The sequence below is a fragment of the Danio rerio genome, chromosome 18 (genome assembly GCF_052040795.2).
Source record: "Danio rerio strain M-AB ecotype USA chromosome 18, GRCz13ab, whole genome shotgun sequence".
NCBI classification, from domain to species: domain Eukaryota; kingdom Metazoa; phylum Chordata; class Actinopteri; order Cypriniformes; family Danionidae; genus Danio; species Danio rerio.
Window position 1 is genome coordinate 10,176,247 of NC_141038.1, and position 22,491 is coordinate 10,198,737.

The 22,491-nt window shown below is 38.1% G+C and overlaps 1 protein-coding gene across 4 annotated transcripts in view; it reads left to right on the forward strand.

Moving 5' to 3' along the window:
* The window catches only part of elapor2a (endosome-lysosome associated apoptosis and autophagy regulator family member 2a), a 39,362-nt gene extending 20,948 nt beyond the window's left edge, over positions 1–18,414 (forward strand). The window contains exons 14-22 of one of the 4 annotated variants that reach the window (NM_001089407.2): positions 1,714–1,977; positions 4,219–4,392; positions 4,472–4,652; positions 7,208–7,307; positions 7,463–7,564; positions 8,631–8,757; positions 10,678–10,856; positions 10,941–11,106; positions 16,643–18,413. In NM_001089407.2, the coding sequence (NP_001082876.2) occupies positions 1,714–1,977; positions 4,219–4,392; positions 4,472–4,652; positions 7,208–7,307; positions 7,463–7,564; positions 8,631–8,757; positions 10,678–10,856; positions 10,941–11,106; positions 16,643–16,711 (1,362 nt within the window). In that variant the 3' untranslated portion in view covers positions 16,712–18,413. Of the gene's footprint in view, positions 1–1,713; positions 1,978–4,218; positions 4,393–4,471; positions 4,653–7,207; positions 7,308–7,462; positions 7,565–8,630; positions 8,758–10,677; positions 10,857–10,931; positions 11,107–16,642 lie in introns of all 4 variants that reach the window. The other 3 variants (XM_087292309.1, XM_087292311.1, XM_087292310.1) reach the window with 3 other exon arrangements.
* The last annotated feature ends 4,077 nt before the right edge of the window (positions 18,415–22,491 follow it).

Here is a 22,491-nt window from a genome sequence, read left to right on the forward strand (position 1 = left end):
GACCTGAAATAGCTTCAGTCTACAAAGATCTCCCAGTATTTCTCTGTTGCAACCATGGGCGTGTATTCAATTTAACAGTAGGAGAGGGGGGACAATAAATATATAATTTTCTCATGAGCAATTTTTAAAGGGAACACAAATAATACAGTTAAATTATACATGTATAAATGTATTTCAATATATACAAAGTGTCCACATTAATTAAGACACTTAAGAACAGAATATAAATTGATTGTAAAAAATCAAACATTGGGGTCAGTTTGGATGTAGCTCAGTGATCATTTAGTAAATGCACAGCTAAGCAATATGCTAATTTTTACCGCTAATGTCAAGTTAACATTATGCCAAGTCGTTACAAATAAAACGTATCATGGGGCGTGGCTTTTCGTGTTAGTTGCAGTGCACTAGCTATTGCAAACAAGCTAACGTTAACTAGATAAGTAATATTTAAATCGCAAATAAAGCAGAATCATGGAAAATTACCTGGGTGATCAGCATTTTTGCCACAACTAATTTATAAATGAGTCTGCATCAGCTACCTTAAAGAGAATTGGTTTATTTAAAGGGAATAAAACACCCTACTCTAGTTCAACATTAATTGAGCCATGTGGGTGGTAGGTGAGATGAGCTAGGAAAGCAGGCAGTGGATCAAACCACTGTGAGGGAGGGGGAACTCAAATGTTTCTAAATGCATTTTATTTTGCTTTTTTTTTTTTTTTTTCCTACTTACACGATTACTTTAGGTATGCATGCATATATTTTTCACAATAGAGAATGCGTTTTTTATTTATTGATTTTGTTTTTATTTTTGGGTGCATATGTTCTCTCTGTCCCCCCTGGGATTTACACCTGTGGTCGCAAACAGATTTTTTTTTTACAAAAATGAATCCTAAAAAAGCCATAGCAAAGCAATCACTACTCGATAATTATGGTAAAAAAAACAAAAGAGATCGATGTGAATGTCGCTTACCTGTACTCTTATGATTTGTTCAGCTATAGCTTTAAACTTGCGCTGTTAAAAGTTTTTCTCTCAATGCAAAGGAGCGAAAAGACATCCTGCAGCACGATACGCGCGAATGATGCGAATTGAGTGAATGGCCTCTGCTCAGTCAGAAGCATCGCTAAAAAAGCCTCAATGATTCGATGCTGTTTTCAGCCTTCATAAAGCACATAAAGTTATTTTCTCAATAAAATACATTTTAGCCTATTAGCCACAAAGCTAGAATCACCGGGCAGACAGAAGCCCTGCCCATCACGCGAATCAGTGTCTGTTCTGAAGCAGATTTGACGTGCGAATGAAGTGGATTTTGACACGTGAATGAAGCGAGTAAACTCAAATGTTCGTGCGGGTATTTAGGCTCGAATAGCGCGATTTATCTGTGTGTCAACCGTCAATTTCTTTGCTCTGCTCAATATGACAGGCTGATAGCCATTAATGCGCAGCAAACATATTTTTAGATAAGGAACCATCCCTATAAATAAACTGCGTAGTTGCAATCTAAACAACTACATTCTTGCCTAAAAAGCCTTAAAAGTACATCGTTGTCTAACTGCATGAGTTCAGTCATCTGCTTTGCATTTGTGTGGGTGGAGAAATACACAAGGGTGTGAAGGCAGTACGAGTGCTGATATTACAGAATATGACATGGCTTTCAGCCAATCAAATTTGAGAACAGTTGTATGAATGTGTTGTTTGTTCCTTATATCCATAAGGTGCGTCAGTATGCAAATGACGTTGTGAAGATTTACTCCATAACTGTGAGCAATGCTATGGATGGAGTGGCGTCTGCATGTCGGGCCTGTGCCCTGCAGTCTCAGCAGGCTGGTTCCTCCTGTGTGCCATGCCCAGCTGGACACTACATTGATAAAGAGACCAACCAGTGCCACGAGTGCCCTCCTAATACCGTCCTTTCTGGGCACCACATTTATGGCAAAGAAATGTGCCAGCCGTGTGGGCCTGGAAGCAAAAGCAATAAGGTATTTCAAATGCTGTTTGTCTAGTTTTACATTCCAGATGAGGTTGCTATTATTATTATTATTATTATTATTATTATTACCTAATATTCTAGTTTTCTTTGTGTGTGTGATTTTGTGCTATACAGGTCAAAATTTAAATTTAATAAGAGTTTTTGCTTATAAGGGCTGCATTTTATTTGATAGATATATTTATTTAATTAAAAAGAGCTGTTTTCTGTATTAATGCGTTTTAAAATTTAATTTATTCCTATATGTAATTTACAGTGCATCTGGAAAGCGCCTAACTTTTTTCACGTTTTTTTATGTTATAGTCTTATTTCAAAATGGATTCAATTAATTTATTTCCTCAAAATACTACACACAATACCCCATAATGACATTAATGACATAAAAATTAAAAAGCTGAAAAATCACATGTACAGAAGTATTCTCAGCCTTTGCCAAATAGCTCTAAATTGAGCTCAGGTACATTCTGTTTCCATTGATCATTTATAAGTTGTTTCAGCAGCTTATGGACATGATTTGAAAAGGCATTCACCTGTCTATATAAGGTCCCAGAGTTTACAGTGCATGGCAAAGCACAAACCAAGCATGAAGACAAAGGAATTGTCTGTAGACCTCCGAGACAGGATTGTCTCGAGGCACAAGGCTGGGGAAGGTTACATAAAAATTTCTGCTGCTCTGAAAGTTCCACAGCACAGTGGCCTCCATCATTCATAAGTGGAAGATGTTTGGAACCACCAGGACTCTTCCTAGAGCTGGCCCGCCATCTAAGCTGAGTGATCGGGGGAGAAGGGCCTTAGTCATGGAGGTGATCAATAACTCATTCTTCTGTGGAGAGAGGAGAACCTTACAGAAGGACAACCATCTGTGCAGCAATCCACCAATCAGGCCTGTATGGTAGAGTGGCCAGAAGTAAGCCACTCCCCGCCTGGAATTGGCCAAAAGGCATCAGAAGGATTCTGGTCTGATGAGACTAAAATTTAAATCTTTAGAGTAATTGCCAGGCGTTATGTTTGGAGAATACCAGGCACCGCTCATCACCAGGCTATAACCATCCCTACAGTGAAGAATGGTGGTGGCAGCATCATACTGTGGGAATGTTTTTCAGCAGCAGGAACTGAAGGACTAGTCAGGATAAAGTGAAAGATGAATGCAGCAATGTACAGAGACATCCTGAATGAAAACTTGCTTCAGAGTGCTCTTGACCTCAGACTTGGATGACGGTTCATCTTCCATCAGGACAATGACCCAAAGGACAATGCTAAAAATCAATGGAGTGGCTTTACAACAACTCTGTCAATGTCCTTGAGTGTCCCAGCCAGAGCCCAGACCTAAATCCTATTGAAAATCTCTTGAGAGATCTGAAAATGCCTGTACACATCGCTTCCCATCCAACCTGAGCTTAAGAGGTACTACAAAGTGGAATGGGCAAAAATTCCCAAATACAGGAGTGTCAAGCTTGTGGCATCATATTCAAAAAGACTTGAGGCTGTAATTGCTGCCAAAGGTGCATCAACAAAGTATTTAGCAAAGGATGTGAATACTGATGTACATGTGATTTTTCATGTTTTTTTTATTTATTTATTATTTTTTAGTAAATTTGCAACAATTTCAAAATATCTTTTATCACATTGTCATTATGAGGTATTATGTGGAGAATTTTTAAGGAAGGCAACTGGGTGGCGCAGTAGGTAGTGCTGTTGCCTCACAGCAGGATGATCGCTTAATAAAGGAACTAAGCCGAAAAAATAAATGAATGATTGAATGTTGAGGAAATCAATGAATTAAATTTATTTTGGAATAAGGCTGTAACATAAAAAATGCGGAAAAAATAAAGCACTATGAATGCTTTACGGATGCTCTGTACATAAGATTAGTCAGTTACAAAGCCAAACTTAGAACTAATAAAAAAAAAAGAACTTAAAATCACAGCGCAATATTTAGTACCACACAAATGTTTTCTCTTTCTGTTCCAAAAGATTTTAGGTGACCAAACTTTATTGGAAAAAAATAAATAAAAAATATAATTATATAAAGAGAAACTACATCCTGTTCAATATAAATGGATGCAATGTTATTTATTCACATTAAAAAAATTGTATTTAAACATGGTAAAATAGAGAAACGTAATGTGCTTCATTCTAATTACTTAGTGAGTCAAAAAAAAAAAAAACATTTTTGATAGTGGTAATTGAATAGTAATCGGGACTGTACTGTCTTGAATGTTTAATTTCACAGGAGCACAGCGTGTGTTTCAATGACTGCTCGTTCACACACACTGACCACAATCAGACCCTTCAGTTTGACTTCAGCGCTCTGGCATCTGCTGGCTTCATCATGAACGGGCCCAGTTTCACTGCCAAAGGCACAAAATACTACCACCTCTTTAATATCAGCCTGTGTGGAGCTGAGGTACAACAATGTTCACACCAGAAATAAACTAAATCCACATCAAATAGTATGATTTATTCTTGAATCTGTCTTTTGTCAGGGCCATAAAGCAGTTTGCAGAGATAATGTCACAGAACTATCTAATGAGGACACAGAGGGTGGTCAGAGTGGCAGTTCAGTGGACGCTTTCCTCTGTCAATCAACCATTATACCATCAGATGGGCGGGGCTTAAGAACAGCCCTTTCCTCGCAGTCCATCAGCCTGGCGGACACTTTTCAAGGTAAAAGAGATTAACTTGTAATTTCAAACCTAAAAAAGCATTACTGCTTCAAAGTATAGAGAAGAACAGAGCACTTAAAAATAATAATAATAATTTAAAAAATGTAAAAAAAAAAAAAACTGCTAAGATGTATATATTTTTCAATTACTACAGGACAAACAATTGTTTTCCAATGAGCTGCCTAATTAATCTAACATATCTAGTTAACCTTATTAACCAAGTTAAGCCTTTAAATTGCACTTTAAGCTGAAGACTAGTATCATGCAAAAATAACTAATAAAATATTAAGTGCTGTCATCGCGGCAAAGACAAAAGTAAAAAAAAATGTGTTGAAAAATCGTCTTCATTTAACAGCACTTAGGAAATAAAATGAATTAAAAGAATTTAAATGTCACTAATAATGATAATTGAATAATAATAATAATAATAACATTTAGTTTTCAACTGTATAGTGTTAAAATGGCTGGTAGGATAATACTATCAGTTTTGTTATACTAGAAAATGTTTAAATGTTTAAAACACACGTGCTAATTTGTGCCCTCCTCACTGTGCATGTCCATATTAAATCCATTTGAAGTGGTTCCTAAAGAATGCCAAAATGAAATCTGTAACCTGTGAGATCAGTCTTTCTGTTCTAACCTGAGAGATTAGACTTTCTGTTATCAGTAAATAATGAAGAAAAACATCCATAATAGATTTAATTATAAATGAAATCCCGACGGGACTTTTAACTGAAGTAATTTGCAGTTTAATCACCAGAGCTCAATAAGTATGAAATATCACCTATGAGCAAACCACAGTAAGAGTGCTGCTAATGTTAATGAGAAGATCACCAGGGGACTGTGGCAGTTATGTAACATATTAATTCATCAATTTTAGTTTGTTTTGCATCCGTTATCTGTATGTAGTCATTTAGAGCATACTTTTTTATTTGTTTTCATGATTTTCTGATATTTTAAGTGAAACATACTTAAAATGTATTCAAAAACTCAGTTTCACTTGTAAGTACTAATATTCACTTAACTCATGATTTTTGCTGCTTGTTTAAACAACTTAATTAAAATGAGCTGCAACATGATTCTTGTGGGTTTTTGGGACAACTTAATTGTTTTATCTTCAGTCCAATTAAATTTGCTGAAACAATTAAGTTCACTTAATCAATTTGTGTTAGGACGACATTAAGGAATTGTGTGGAACCCAGCATGTTTTACATGTTTTACAGTGTTACTGTGCGTTCACACCAAAGGCGGCGTGGATGTTAAAGTAACCGGGAGTCGTTCATATTCAATAAGTGCCGGGCTTGGCACATCTTCACTGGTGTGGGCATTGAGGAGAGCTGAAATCAAGTCAACTTCATGGTAATGAGCTATGACTCATTTCGGCAGCAAACAATTGGAATGCAGATGTCCACCACTTGTGACGATTCCTGTGAACACAGTCCTGTGAACTGTGGTTCTGAACACAATTGTTCCCAAGGGTTTTAATATTGCGGCCGCTGGATTTTCAGTTATTTATTTACAATGTTTTTTATTTTAATTATCTGTGGAGCTTTTTAAGGTTGCAAAAGTGTGTAGAATTCACACCTTTTATGGGAGCCTATTGAATTTTTTCCAGCACTTCAGTTCGAACAAACATCTGAATCAGTTCATTTGTGTTCCTGTCAATATGATTTAGTAGCTACAACAACTGTGAAAATCTTTTGAAAATAATGACTCACAAAGTAAAATTTTAAATTTGGATTGTTACTTAATAAGACTGGGAAAAAAAACAATGTATGAAAAACCCAAAATAGCAACAGGAAACATTGAAACATTTTTGACCACTTCATATAGTCTAATTTTGTTGGAAGAAAATGTTCTTTCTTTAATAACTTTTATTTGGTATAATTTGTGTCTTTATTTTAATGTTTTTTTTGTTGGTCAGTTATCTACAAAATAAAAAAAAAAGAATCGAAAACATTTTGGTGAAGTTACGTGCAAAACCTTTTTCAAGAATTATGAACTAAAATCAAGTAGGCCTATAATAGCAAAATACAGTATTTATGACAATTTTCTTTATAATTTTGGTTATGAATTACGGTATCACAATACTACTTGGTATCATGATACTTCAGCTGGTATAGTATCATTTAAATTGTTATGAATTAAATCGTGCTAATTCACTTGAGCTAGCTACTAAATCGATACGTTATACGAATTGCTGTGAGATTGCATTGGATATGCTGCAACTGCCCCTTTAAATATGTGAAACAATGTAGTGAATTTTGACGCTCTTGTCAGTGGACTTGTAAAGGCAGAAAGCGTTGTAACCAGGGCGGCCAAAGCAAACTTTGACGCTCTTGCCACCTTTGGTGTGAACGCACAGACTTGCACCACCAGAAAAAAAAAATTTATATATATATTAACATTCTTGGTTATAAACCCCAGCGAGCATTTCTAAATCTAAAACAACTTCTTGTTTACTGATCAATTTGATTAATTTCTTCAATCTGCGGCTGGTACCTGCTGTGTGTCGCTCCCTAAGGGTGTGTGTGTGTGTGTGTGTTTGTACTCCAGGAGCCACTGTGGAAAAATCACTTAACGGAGTGACCGCTAGACCAGAACTATTCCCATCTCCATCATCCGAGAAGATCCCAGACGTCCACTTCTTCTACCGGTACTGCCAGATATACGTCATCAGACCCTTAAAGTGCTTCTCTCTCATGCCTGTCTGGGGTTTTTGTTTTAGGGCTTTTTGTAATGAGGTGTGCGGTTTGTTCTTTGCCTGCTGTCATCCAGGATGGGTTTAATGGCCTCCTTTTGTTTGTAAAGATCTCCACAGGTCACAGCCTCGTGTCAGAGAGGCAGAAATGCAGTGGTCTCGCTGCGCTGTAACCCAGAGAAAACTGAGAGGGGAGAGATATCTGTGCCCAGGTACACACACATATACAAACACACACAACCACACAAACAAACACTGCTGTTAATGCAGTCTAAATGTGGCACAGGGCATCCCATCATGTCATATCAAATCACTTGATACCATGATGTAGAGTTGATTTTAATTAATTTCATTCATTCATTTTTATTCGACTTAGTCACTTATTTATCAGAGCGCCACAGCGGAATGAACCACCAACTTCTCCAGCATAAATTTTACACAGCGATTGCCCTTCCAGTCACAACCCAGGACTGGGAAACACTCACTCTCGCACTCATACACCACAGCCAATTTGTTTTACCTAATTACCTGTAGCGCATGTCTTTGGACTGAGAGGGAAACTCGTGCGAACACAGGGAGGACATGCAAACTCCACAAAAAATGCAAACTGACCCAACTAGGACTTGAAACGGCAATCTTCTTGCTGTGAGGCAACTGTACCAACCACTGAGCCACTGTGCCACCACATTTTAACCGGCTAATAATTAAATTGAATAAACTTTGCACTTTAATTCAAGTTTACTGCAAAATATTGGTTTCTTGTGTTATAGTATTTATTTAAATAATATTATTGTATTATATATTAAAATATTAAACTGAATAAATAAATTAATTAAAAAGAATAAAGGCAAAAAACAACCATACCTTAAATTAAAATTAATGCAAAAATAAAATGAGAATAAAATACAAGTAATTTTACAATTTTACAAATAAACAACATGTGTCAGTCATTTATTTCTTTTTTAATTTTTGTAATCCATCCATCCATCCATCCATCCATCCATCCATCCATCCATCCATCCATCCATCCATCCATCCATCCATCCATCCATCCATCCATCCATCCATCCATCCATCCATCCATCCATCCATCCATCCATCCATCCATCCATCCATCCATCCATCCATCCATCCAAAAGATGAAATCATTTAATATGCCTCAACAGTTTTATCATCTGAATTCTTTCAAAACATTTGCTTTGAATCTCCTTTTCTAGCCAGTGTCTGCAGTCTGCTGTGCTCTGGCTGTGTTTTAGTTTCTCTGTCTGTGTCTGTCAGTGCGTGTCCTGCAGGCACCTGCGACGGCTGTACGTTTCTCTTTCTGTGGGAAAGCTCCAGTGTGTGTCCACGCTGTACTGAGGCTGACTACCACGCCATTGAGGGAGCCTGTAAAGCTGGAGTGCAGGTGCCTGTTTTCACTGGCTATATTAATACAGTCTGCTGTTTTAACAATGTCAACCGTGAACAATGTCTTTAGACGTGGTAACTCAAAATATTAGAAAATAATACACACCTGAATTTCAGCAGTTATTGCATATGCCTGTTGAAGAGTGACTATGTATTTATATAAATGACTGAGAAATTAGTTATGATGACTGTGCGTGTGCATTTGCAGGACCTAAATGCTATGAAAAACTGGTTTTGATGTGGAATTGCAATTTAATGCACAATATTAATCAAACAGTAGGAATACTAGGCTTGCTGATGTAAAAAATACAAACTACTCCGATTAGTCTGGAAGCGTCTGTCGTGACTCATGTTTATCATCAGGAGTTTATCTGGGGTAAGTTTGTTTTCTGCAGAACTCCATGTGGCAATGCATATGTGGAATATTCCTCACATTAAAGAAGCACCAAAACAAAAATCACAGTGTGTGTTCACGTGTTTGTGACAGGTGCTGTTTGAGCCATGATACCATACTTGATGAAACAAAACACTTGTCAGCTTGTTTGTCACTAATGTAAAAAGGAATAATACAAATTAAGTACACTGCTGTTCAAATTTAGCCTTAATAAGATTTATTTTTTAAATAATACTTTACAAATAGGTAATACTAATGTGTAATCTATAAATACTTTTGTAATGCAGATTAATTAATGCTCATTTAATCCACTCCTTTAAGAGGACTATATTAGTGGACTATTGTAAGGAAAAGTAAACGAGGGTAGAGTTGGCTATTTTGGATACAGCATATGTCTTCCCTGACCTAATGTGTAAGACATGGGTGAAAATAGTCTTTTTTTTTTTTTTGGTGTACAAAAATGTTCTTGGAGCTTCATTTGAATATTTAATTTAATTTCTTGGTAATTTGACATGTTCGTTCATGGAAGAAAACTCAGAAAGGGGAGTTCAGAAAAAGCGTAGATCTTTTTTTTATGCTCTAACAGCAACTTTTTGGACTCAAAAAGGGGGAATTAAAACCCCCCTAATTAACGCTTGATTCCCCCTGAAGGATGTTAAAATGATTTGCATGGTGGGATCAGCCCTTTTATTGTGAGAAATGGCTATTTCTGATTTTAAATGATAATTATTTTAAAAAATATGTAATATAAATATACATTTGACCACCCCTTTAACGGTTCATACCATTGGGGATGCATAATCGCGCCTGCCAGTCTATGCAAGAAAATATTCATTCATCAGTCTGAAACTGGTAGATCTAGAGCCATGTAAGACCATTTGTTTGTACATATAGCCTAAAAGTAAAGTCAAATTAGACACATAGGCCGCATTTACACTGCACTGTTCAAGTGACTCAATTGCGAATTTTTTTTTTTCTTCCATGTGGCACAGATCGGATATAGCCCATGTAAATCGTGTAAGCAGGAACAAATCACATGGATTCCGATTTGCTCAAATCAGATTCAGGTCTTGTGGAATATGTGGAAATTTGTCCGATATGAATCGGATCAGTGCTCTCGTGTCTGCAGTGTAAGCAGCTAGATCGGATTTTCACCTGTCACGCATTATTAAAAATCGTCAGCAAAACAGTCGGATACAGTCACAAAATCGGAATTGACCATCAAGATCTGCAGTGTTGACCTACAGTAACCTCTAAAATAGCTAATCAGAGGATACTGTAGTCAGAATACACTAAATATCCCTCAACACTTAACTACGTTTAAGTTTACGAACCACAAATCAAAACTTAAATGTGTTTTATTAATACATTAGATCTAATTTAACAAAATACTGAAGTTTGTATTACACAAACTAACATTACCGGAAAAGTTGACCCCTCACTCCTGGGTTTTCAATGCATAATTCGTACCCTGCTTTTATTTTTGTTTGTGTAATGGTATGCATGCGTGTTTCCATTTTTAAGGACACAATTTATGTGTGGACTGAACCTCGGCTGTGCACCAGTGGCCTGACTCTCCCTCTGAAGAGAACGTCTCCATGTGAGGCCATTGATTTCTGGCTGAAGGTGGGCGCTGGGCTCGGGGCGTTTTGTGCTGCTCTGCTCGTCTCCCTGACCTGCTACTTTTGGAAGAAAAACAAAAAGTATGATGTGTGTTACTATTTGAGTTTTGCAAACGTTTGCCCATTTTTCTTTATTTATGCTAATTTATCTTTGAGCTCTGATAGGCTGGAGTATAAATATTCCAAACTAGTGATGTCTGCCAATAAAGAGTGCGAGTTACCGGCGGCCGACAGCTGTGCCATTATGGAGGGAGAAGCAGAGGAGGAAGAGGAAGCGGTTTATGCCAAGAAGTCATCCCTTCTGGCTAAGCTAAAGGCTGCTGCTACTAAGGTTAGCTAAACTGCACTAGTTGGTTGATTGGTTGATTGATTGATTCACTCGTAAGAAAAAGTTTATTTGTATGCTTATTTTTTATTTAATGATGATAATTATAATTGAAAAAATAAAAATAATAATAAATAAAATAACGAAAGTAAACAAAAATGAACAAAATAAACAATAAAATAAACAAAAGTAAAAACAATTTCACTGTAAAAGTTGAGTATTAATAGTTGTAGTGTGTGTGTGTGTGTGTGTGTGTGTGTGTGTGTGTGTGTGTGTGTGTGTGTGTACAGAGTGTGCACAGACAGCCACTTTATTAGATACACCTAGTACTGGGTTGGACCCCCTTTTGCCTTCAGAACTGCCTTAATCCGTCGTGGCATAGATTCAACAATGTACTGGAAATGTTCCTCAGATTTTGGTCCATATTGATATTATAGCATCATGCAGTTGCTGCAGATTTGTTGGCTGCTCATCCATGATGCAAATCTACTGTTTCACTACATCCCAAAGGTGCTCTATTGGATTGAGTTCTGGTGACTGTGGAGGCCATTTGAGTACAAAGAACTCCTTGTTATGTTTAAGAAACCAGTCTGAGATCATTTGCACTTTATGACATGGCATGTTATCCTGCTGGAAGTAGCTATCAGAAGATGGGTACACTGTGGTCATAAAGGGATGGGCATGCTCATCAACAATATTTAGGTAGGCTGTGGTGTTGACACGATGCTCAGCTGGTGCTAATGGGCCAAAAGTGTGCCAAGAAACAACCCCCCACACTATTATACCACCAGCCTGAACTAATGGTGCAAGGCAGGATGGATCCATACTTTCATGTTGTTGACGCCAAATTCTGACCCTACCATTCAAATGTACCAGCAGAAATCGAGACTCATCAGATCAGGCAACCTTTTTCCAATTTTCAGTTGTCCAATTTTGGTGAGCCTGTGCATATTGTAGCCTCAGTTTCCTGTTAGCTGACAGAAGTGGCATCCATTTAATCTTCTGCTGCTGCTGTAGCCCATCTGCCTCAAGGTTGGATGTCCACAGAACTGGCGCTCAATAGATATTTTATCTTTTTTTGACCATTCTCAGTAAATCCTAGAGATGGTTGTGCATGAAAATCCCAGTAGATCAGCAGTTTTTGAAATACTCAGATCAGCCCGTCTGGCACCAACAACCATGCCACATTCAAAGTCACTTAAATCACCTTTCTTCCCCATTCTGATGCTCTGTTTGAACTGCAGCAGATCGTCTTGACCTTGTCTACATGCCAAAATGCTTTGAGTTGCTGCCATGTGTTTGTCTGATTAGATATTTGTGTTAACAAGAAGTTGGACAGGTGTACCTAATAAAGTGGCCGTTGAGTGTGTATATTTATATATACCAAAAAGCGCAAATAAGCTGCCAATGTCTAAAAACAAAGTGTCACGCTTCACTATAAAACATAGTGTGTATTTTTGTTTAATTAATTGCAGTCTTGGTAATTTTTAAATCCATTATACCATTTTAGTTTCGTTTAAATTTATCATGCTAACTAAACCCAACATGAACTAATGTCTAATGAAATGAAGACATTGAAATGACATGAAATAGTTGCTTTTTAAAGTGCCGTTTATTTTATATGCCTCTAGTGGCACCAAACCCAACAGCACTTCAAAATAACTGTTTATTTTGTTTGAGCTTCCCTGTTACTTACGAAGTTACTTGCTAAATATTTGGGGTGGACAATGTAAAAGTGCCTTTCAAATGCATGGCCTGTACAGTTTATCAACATAGGGTTTTTTGAAAATATGCAAGTTGTTAATTAATTATAAAAAAAATATGCAAATTCTCCACAGCGTTGCTTTTAAAAATGACCTCAGTTCAACCCAGTTGTCTTTTTTTTTTTTTGTCTGTTTCTCTCTTACCCTGCGCTAGCTCTCAGAAAATTCAGTGTGTGTGTGTGTGTGTGTGTGTGTGTGTGTGTGTGTGTGTGTGTGTGTGTGTGTGTGTGTGTGTGTGTGTGTGTGTGTGTGTGTGTGTGTGTGTGTGTGTGTGTGTGTGTGCCTTGATGTTTAACTCGGGGCAGTTGAAGGAGCCGCTGAGGGACCTCTAGAAACATCTGTAAGATTAAAGACTATGGAGCTGCATCAGCATATGCTGTGTGTCACACTGTGTTCACAGCCAATTAGAAGCGAGTTTAAGAGGAAGAGCGTTGTTTTCAGACATCACTCTTCAGAACTGTTTTTTTTCACTGAAAGTCTCCAGCGTTCGCTCCTGATAGATGCAGTTTGGACCTCCCAGTGGAGCTTTGCTGCAGTATATGCAGTCCGGTTTGCTCTTGTATTTAACAGAGAAGTTAATTAAATAAATTCTCTCTCCTGATCAAGAGGAATTGATCAGTCATGTTCCTGGTGACTGGTTTGCCTTAGATAAACCCTGAATAAAACTTTTGTAAATCTTTTAGCCTGGTTTTAAAGCACAGTCTAGCTGAACCACCTACTAAATGCCAAGGAGAGCAGTTCAGCTAACATTAGTGAAATAATGGGTTACAAATTACACAAAGCAAAATATTTTATGACACGGTTATATTGCCTCTTGACAGTCATGTTTATGACAGATTTATGACAAGTTCTGTAGTCTTGGTAATGTTAAGTTTTCAAAACCAACAATATCATCTTTGTTTTTAAAATGACATAACTGAGCAAATGACACTTAGCATGCTTTGACACTAGCCCTTTCGATCCACACCAGAATTCGTTTGACGTCAGTTCTGTGCGTTTAGCTAGTGTAAATGATGTCTTACGAACTCAGGAGCTCACCTGCAAACCATATCAGAGTCCGCCTAAAAGAGGTAGTCTTGGGTATGGTTCACGCAAACTCTGGTCCGATTCTGGAATGAATGCAATCGTACCAAAATTAGGAAGTGAACCACCATCTGTACAACCGTAGATCAGGAAGTGGGTTTTAGAAGAGTTATTACAACCTAACAGACTCCTCCTGCTCACCATTTCTGTTGTCAAAACTGACAGATGGAGGGGCGTGGTTTTGTATGTTAGCCACACCCAAAAACCTCAGACAAGCCTAATCTGAGATTTTAATTGAAATCAAACAGGAAGTGAATTTTCAGATTTCAATTAAAGATTAGAATGGCAAACTTTATTATTTTATATTATTAATGACGTGCACAGATAGTTCACCACAAAGCTAGAAATGTAAGCTATATGGTTAGTTTTGATTTCATTTGTACTTTAAAGGGCCATGTAACCCCCCGTCTCAGCAGGGTGTTTTCACCCCTCAACTTTGAAAAGTCAGGAAAGTGGGCGAGTCCAGCTTTGTTTAGGTGGGAGTGTTGAGTGGCGAAAGAGTGAAGGGTTTGCATGAAAAGTGTAGTTTCAGTACGTGCTCAACAGCTGATTTTCACATATATTATGATATACAGTAAGACAATAATATGATTAGGTGTTTACCTGAGTTGTTTTTTGAATGATCCCATTTTACATGGTATAGCACATAATTCGATTAACGTCATTCCGTCATCGCACTATTCACATTTCGTCCATAGTTTCATGTAATTTTGGGCGTTTCATTTTTAATTTGTCAACTTTAACTGTAGTTTGGCACTTTCGCTTTCATTCAGGAACATTTTTATGCATGCCCGCAGTGACAAACAAGATATTGGATGCGAGTATGAACTGCCAGGAGAGTGTTGTTTTAATGGAGTTCGATAAAAAAAAAATACTTTGGCATTTCTCGGTCGATGCAAAGACTTGGTCGGGGCAGAGAATAGCATCAAACCGCTATGTGTGTATAGACTGTCCTGTCACAAAATGCGTCAAAAAATATACGCTGAAAATGATACGCTGTGAAAATCCTACACGACGGTAATGGTTGGATTAAGATGTTTACATTCGCAGAGCAGCATTTACAACGCATCTTTCAGCCCATAATAATGTAGTGATATTAACTAAATAATTTTGTCTTAGGTTTGTCTTTAAAAACTAAAGGCGCACTGCTGATGATACTAACTTTGTCTCTGAATAAACAAAAACAAAGACCACTGATCACACACTTACCAAATCCATAGAGACAGGACGATCAACACGAACTGGAACCGCATTTTTTTTTAAAAGAAGACAAGTAGCAAATCCGTATTTCACTATTTTTTTCACACATATTTTTGTTGTGTGTTAGCAAACCACTGTATTCCACTTACGTGGATCCACATACGAGCGATGCTTTCATCACGGGGAAATGGAAACAAAACCTTCATTGCAGCACATTTGTAAACACAACACTGACGACCCATGTCTCCTAACAATTCTTTTTCATTCACAAGTGTTGAGCGATATATGAAATTTTCAGATTGGCATATCGCCCCACTGTGAGATTGCTGATACACAATACTACCACATGGGGGTGCGTCAGTGTTGTTTATTTATATAGAATATATTACTTTTATATTTAACCATATCGAAACGTATTTAATAACCTTTCAGCTGATGTAAAAAAATGTATTTAATAACCTACTACATTTGCATCAAGTTTGATCTTGGATAATACAAATTGCTGCAAATCACAGCGCTCTTACGCCCCATTCACACGGGGCTTCAGCATCAACGCTTGACTGAAGGTGTGTCTGAAGTTGGGGCTAACGCAATCGTCATAGCAGCGTCAGCCAATGAAATTCAGCCAGCAATAGGCCACTGCCTAGCTGGTGTATTTGCATACAGCGATCTGATTGGCTGACGCTCCCGTCGGCGTTTAAAGTTGAGCTTGTCCCAACTTCTGCAGCGAGCAACGGCTCTAAAACGGCGCAGACAGATCCACAATGCAGTTAGGCAATGCCTGACGTCACCCATTCAAAGTGAATCGGAAGCATTGACGCTGACACCCAATGTGAAAGGGGCGTTACAGCTTAATAGACGCTGAGACCATCCATCCATCAAATATGTCATATTGTACTCGCTGGTACAGACAGCCAGTCTACACGCTGGTATTTACGCAATGATTTCATTGCCATGATGTAGCTTTAAAATTTCTTTTCAAACCCGGAAGAACGAATTTGCTCAAAACAACGGAACATTTTCATTTGTTCTGAAATATATGTATCCTATTAGTGTTTTTAGCAGCCTGGGAGATGTATATGACTGTCAAAAATGTGTTTTGGTGTTTTGTGACCCTTTAAAGTCATCCTTTCACGTATAGTGAGCACACTTTGAAAACTTTCTTTTACTATTATATGTCGGCAACTATGTTGTGTTACCAAACGAACATGTGAAAAACTCTTTAGCGCTCCTCAATCTCTGCTTTGCAGCTCGAGTCGCGGGTCATTTGTCTTTCTGTTTAACAGGCCCAGCTCACCTCAATGCGCTGTTTGATTTGCACACTGGTTGTCCTGGTAATGACAGTCCTTGGCCTTCGCAGGGCAGGCTTTTCAAAGCGAGGCGACCTTGACGCGGAGGCCGATTCTGCTGTCTGTTTGTGTACATTTGTTGCGCTCGCGTTCAATGATTTGCTCCTGTTTCAGCTGCGTTTTCAAAAACCGTGTTCCTGTTTCTAGGGCAACAAGATGAGCACTGAAGCCGTCCAGCTGAAATTCTCCAATACAGACAAGTCTGTGTGGGGATAAAAGACGAGCGGAGAGAAGGATGAATGGATGGAAGTTCCATATCACACGCAGTGGCCTTAAGAATACAAGGGCACAAGTGTCCGATGAAGAAACAGGGTTAAATTGACGCCTCAGGAACCTGCACGGACTTACTCGTTGAATATTTCTGTCACTATGCAGTTATGTATCATGGATGTGTGTATTTATGTACGTGTGTGTGTGCGCGTATGTGTACGTGTGTGTGTGTGTATATGTGTGTGTGTGTGCGCGTAGCAGATTATTTGTATGTATTCGTGTGTATGTGTCTATCTATGATTGTGTGTGTGTGTGTGTGTGTGTGTGTGTGTGTTTTGAGTGTGTGTGTTAGTGTGTGTATCAGATTGTATGTATGCATGTGTGTATGTGTGTATCCATGATTGTATGTGTGTGCGTATGTATATGTGTACGTTTATATTTATGTATGTATGTGTATGTATGCGTGTCTGTATGTAGTTTGTGTGTGTGTGTACGTATATATGCGTGTTGTGTGTTTGTTTGTGTACAGTATGTATGTTTGTGTATGTATGTGTGTGTACTGTATGTGTATATGAATGTGTGTGTGTGTGTTTATATCTATGATTGCGTTGTGTGTGCGTATGTGCGTGTCTGTATGTAGTTTGTCTATGTATGCACACATCTATGATTATGTATATGTGTGTGTGTGTGTGTGTGTGTGTGTGTGTGTGTGTGTGTATGTATGTGTGTATCTATGATTGTGCTTTTGCACGTCGGTGTATATGTATGTATGTGTGTGTGTGTGTGTGTGTGTCTGTATTTACATGTTTGTGTGTGCATCTATGATTGTGTTTGTATTTATGTATGTATGTATGTATGCATGCATGCATGCGTGTGAGTGTGTGTGCTTTCCTATTGTAAATCCGTGAAAATTTCCCTATCCCTCCAGCGCCTAGGAAGCTTTATAGAGCGTCAGGCACGACTTACATGAGTCCTGCTTGTCAGAGCAAATGTAGCCGAGGGTCAGGGTGAAACACACAAATACACCCAGACATTAAGCTTTACTGACAGACGCTTCCAATCCCGGCACTGGAAAACCATGTAAAGTGTGTTGTTTGAGCGAGGCCAAAATAGTGTGTGCGTTTCCTTTTACTTGAGTAACCTATTTGACTGTGACTGTGACGTTCCGAATGAAATAAGACATGATTAAAGTCTATGAATAAAGAGATTACGGCAAAGCAGGAGACATTTCTGCGCAGCTATTTTTATGATTTGTTTTTTTGTTTGACATACCTCTGTGTCATTTTCAAGACAAACACGGGAGATTAAGGAGAAACTGTTTTCCTCCAGAACATCGGAGGCAGACTGAGCTGATGAAACCTTTGCTGTCTAATTAATGAACCCACTGAACTGCCGGTGGGATTTAATTCATGAAGTTCTAAGACCTGTCAATATAAATTCTGGGGAAATCATCTGTTGAGGCTTGTATTGATTCTGGATCCAAGTGTAAACCTACAGTTGCTGTGCTGCTGGCATTTTGTTGTTCTGTTTGGTTCACTACTCCACTCTGGCGTGTTTAATAGGCACTATTATTATATCAGTAATTATTTGATTGATTTTGTTTTTTTGCATATTTTTTTTTACAGTGAAATCAACCAGCCGCTCTGTCCAACTGATGTCAATTACTGATATACTGTTATTGATGTGGGTAATAAAAATGTTATAAATGATTGTTTTTCGGTCTCAAATTTAATTTAATTTTTATTTTTTTGTATTTTATTAAGTTCAGTTTAGTTCATTTAAAATTTGAAGCACAATTACCTAAAATGCATCAAACACGCACTAGAATCAATATTTGACTTATAAAAATACTACTATATAACAGTAGAAAGCAAAGTAAAAACAATCATTAAAAACATCTAACACCATAAATTAAAGTTATCTATAACAAATTTAGCGCACAAGAAATAAAGGAGTTCATGATGTTTAGTTTTACTCCTGAGTATAGCAAATGTGTCACAGAGGAAGGTAAGATCACATTGGAGCCTTAGGCAGGTAACAGTGCAGTGATGATTAACTGCCATTGAATATTTTAACAAAAGTGTGTTTGGTGGCTTCCTCACGCCTTTCACCCAATCACAATAGCATCCGGAAAGTATTCATAGCGTTTCACTTTTTCCACATTTTTTTATGTTACAGTTTTATTTGGTAATTGTATTCAATTCATTTATTTCCTCAAAATTCTCCACACAATACCCCATAATGACAATGTGCGAAAAGATTTTTTTTTTTAAGTTGTTACAAATTTATAAAAAAAAAACTGAAAACTCACATGTACAGAAGTATTCACAGCCTTTGCTCAATACTTAGTTGATGCATCTTTGGCAGAAATTCCAGCCTCAAGTCCTTTTGAATACGATGCCACAAGCGTGGCACTCCTGTCTTTGGGAATTATATTTTTATATAATTATATTAAAAAAAAAATTCTCCAAATGTAACGCCAGGCATTCACTACAAACAGTTTAATTTTAGTCTCATCAGACTAGAGAATTTTGTTTCTTATAGTGTGAGAGTCCTTCTGATGCCTTTTGGCCAATTCCAGGTGGGGAGTGGCTTACTTCTGGCCACTCTACCATACCGGCCTGATTGGTGGATTGCTGCACAGATGGTTGTCCTTCTGTAAGGTTCTCTTCTGTCCACAGAAGAATGCTGGAGCTCAGACAGAGTGACCATCGGGTTATTGATCACCTCCATGACTAAGGCCCTTCTCTCCAGATCACTCAGCTTAGATGGCCGGCCAGCTCTAGGAAGAGTCCTGTTGGTTCCAAACATCTTCCACTTACAGATGATGGAGGCCACTGTGCTGTGAAACTTTCAGAGCAGCAGAAATTCTTATGTAACCTTCCCCAGCCTTGTGCCTCGAGACAATCCAGTCTTGGTGGTCTACAGACAATTCCTTTGTCTTCATGCTTGGTTTGTGCTTTGACATGCACTGTCAACCCTGGGAGCTTATATAAACAGGTGAATGCCTTTTCAAATCATGTCCAATCAACTGAATTTACCACAGGTGATCTCCAATTAAGCTGCAGAAACATCTCAAGAATGATCAGTGGAAACAGAATGTACCCGAGCTCAATTTAGAGCTTCACTGCAAAATCTGTCAATACTTATGTACATATGATTTTTCAGGTTTTTTATTTTTATTAAATTTTCAACAGTTTCAAAATAATATTTCACATTGTCATTATGGGATATTGTGTATAGAATTTTCGGGAAATTAATTTATTCCATTTTGGAATAATACTTTAACATAAAAAAAAAATAATAATGAAAAAGTGAATTTTTGGTTCTTGCCGAAAATATACTAGAGCAACATTATCACATGGTATTGTGCTCCAGGATCACATATACTATATATTCCCCTCAATAGCCATAGCTGTAGTGGTACTGAATTGCTGTTATTGTTTTAAACATGCCTAAAATGAGTTAGACAAGCTGAAGATTTTTCTGAATCTTTGTGTGTGTGTGTGTGTGTGTGTGTGTGTGTGTGTGTGTGTGTGTGTGTGTGTGTGTGTGTGTGTGTGTGTGTGCTGCACAGACAAAAAATAACTGCATAGATCAACATGACGGTGAGTAGATGATGACAGATCTGTCATTTGTGGGTGAAGTATTGCTTTAAGTAATGCTGCAGCAGTGTTGCAAAAGCTTTGTACGTTCCTCATTAGTTCTCGCTCTCTCTGAATGTCACATCTCACTATCTTTTATTCCGACTCTCACTCGTTCCCATGCCACCTCGTCTCTCAGGGCTTCAGAAATATTGTGGTTGTAGGTGGAGGAGGTCGTGTCTAACCTGGAAAAGTGCAGCGGTTCTGATATCTCTCATGAAAGCCTTGACTCCGTGCCACAGCCATTAGAATTCCACTGAGGACGGAGGAAGTGTGATGTGCACAATTCACCAAAAAAAAAAAAAAAACTCCACTATCTCTATCCCTCAGCCATCACTTTACCGCTCTCATTCATGCTGTTCTCTCACCTGTCCTCTCTCGCTCTCTCTCTCTCTCTCTCTCTCTTAGACGAACTCATGTGGCTGATAAAAGGAAAGGGTTTTCAAAGGCTTCAGCACTTCAGCACTTCCGATGTATTATTCTGGCCAGAAAATCCCTGGCAAAAATTGCATTCCATTTTCCTCGCTCATAATCTCCGCTGCTTGGTCCTCTTTAGAAAGCCAGAAGCCAGCTGATTGGATGTCAGCAGAATAATTTAGTGGAAGAGAGAACACCCGGGGAAGTTATTTTATTGCAGTGAAGAAATGCTAACCTGCTTCGTCCTTGTAAGACATCTGAATCCATCACGGTCATGGTGACTGGAAAGTGTGGAGAAGGTGTGCTGGGGTGTTTTTGCATGTATGCTGTGCAACTTTATTAAGTATGCCTTGTGTTAGTGGGTTAGACCACTTTTCACCTTTGGAGCTCTTTGGAATCCTTGATTCTGATTCTGGTCAGTATCCACCCTCCAAGGTATGTTATTCCCAGAAAACCCTTGAAACTTAATAACACAGGCACTTGTGGGTACTTTGAATTCTTTTAACCATTAATTAATTAATTCATTCATTCATTCTTCAGCCTTCAGCTTAGTCCCTTAGGCACTTCCAGCCTCAACCCAGCACTGGAAAACACCCATCCACACACACACACTCATACACTACGGACAATTTAGCTTACCCAATTCACCTATAGGGCATGTCTTTGGACTGTTGGGGAAACTGGAGCACCCGTAGGAAACCTACGCAAACATGGGGAGAATTTGCAAACTCTGGGACTCAAACCAGCGACCTTCTTGCTGTGAGGCGATTGTGCTAACCAGTAAGCCATCGTGCCGCCACTCAATCAATACATTTACATCCATATTTATATTTCCATATTAAAATTTTTCTGTTACTCCATTGTTTTTGACTGTTTGGCACCATCTTGTGACTGAATAACACGTTAGTGTAAGCTCCATCATTTTAATTTAGAAATTTTTGTTTCAGTAACTTTTGTGCGTAAATAATTATATATTACAGCTTCAGAGCTATGTTTTGTGACTAATTTTACATTTTGTGGCAAGTAGCCATGTAATAAGCTAGATAAAATACAACCATGTGGTTGTTTTAGCAGAATTAAGCTTTTCGGCCTGCCAGTATTATGTGATGATAACTGCCTGTATGTACTTCACTCCTTACATGGCATAGTTTCAGCAAGTAATATTTTGTAAAGGAAATATTTTGCAAAGATTTTGGTTCATATTGATATAATAGCATGACTGCTACACATGATGGAAAACTCCCATTCTACCACTTGCCATAGATGTGCTCTATTGGATTTATCTGTTGACTCTGTAGGTCAGGGGTGCTCAATCCTGTTCCTGGAGATCTACCCTCCTGTACAGTTTAGCTCCTACCCTGATCAAACCCACCTCAACCAATTAATTAGGACCTGAAATCCACTTGATAATTACAGACAGGTGTGTTTGATAAGGGTTGCAACTGAAATCTGCAGGAAGGCAGATCTCCAGGAACAGGATTGGCCACCCCTGCTGTAGGTCATTTGAGTAGTAAACTCATAATCAAATTCAAGAAACCAGTTTGAAATTACTTGAGCTGTGTGGGATGGCATAAAATTGCCATCAAAATATGGATACTGTTTGATGGACATAGTCAGGACTAGTACTCGTGTCGGCTGTGGTGTTTATACAATACTCAGTTGGTACCCAAATGCGCAAAGTCGACACATTACACTGAAAACTAAATTTCAGGCCCTACCATTTGA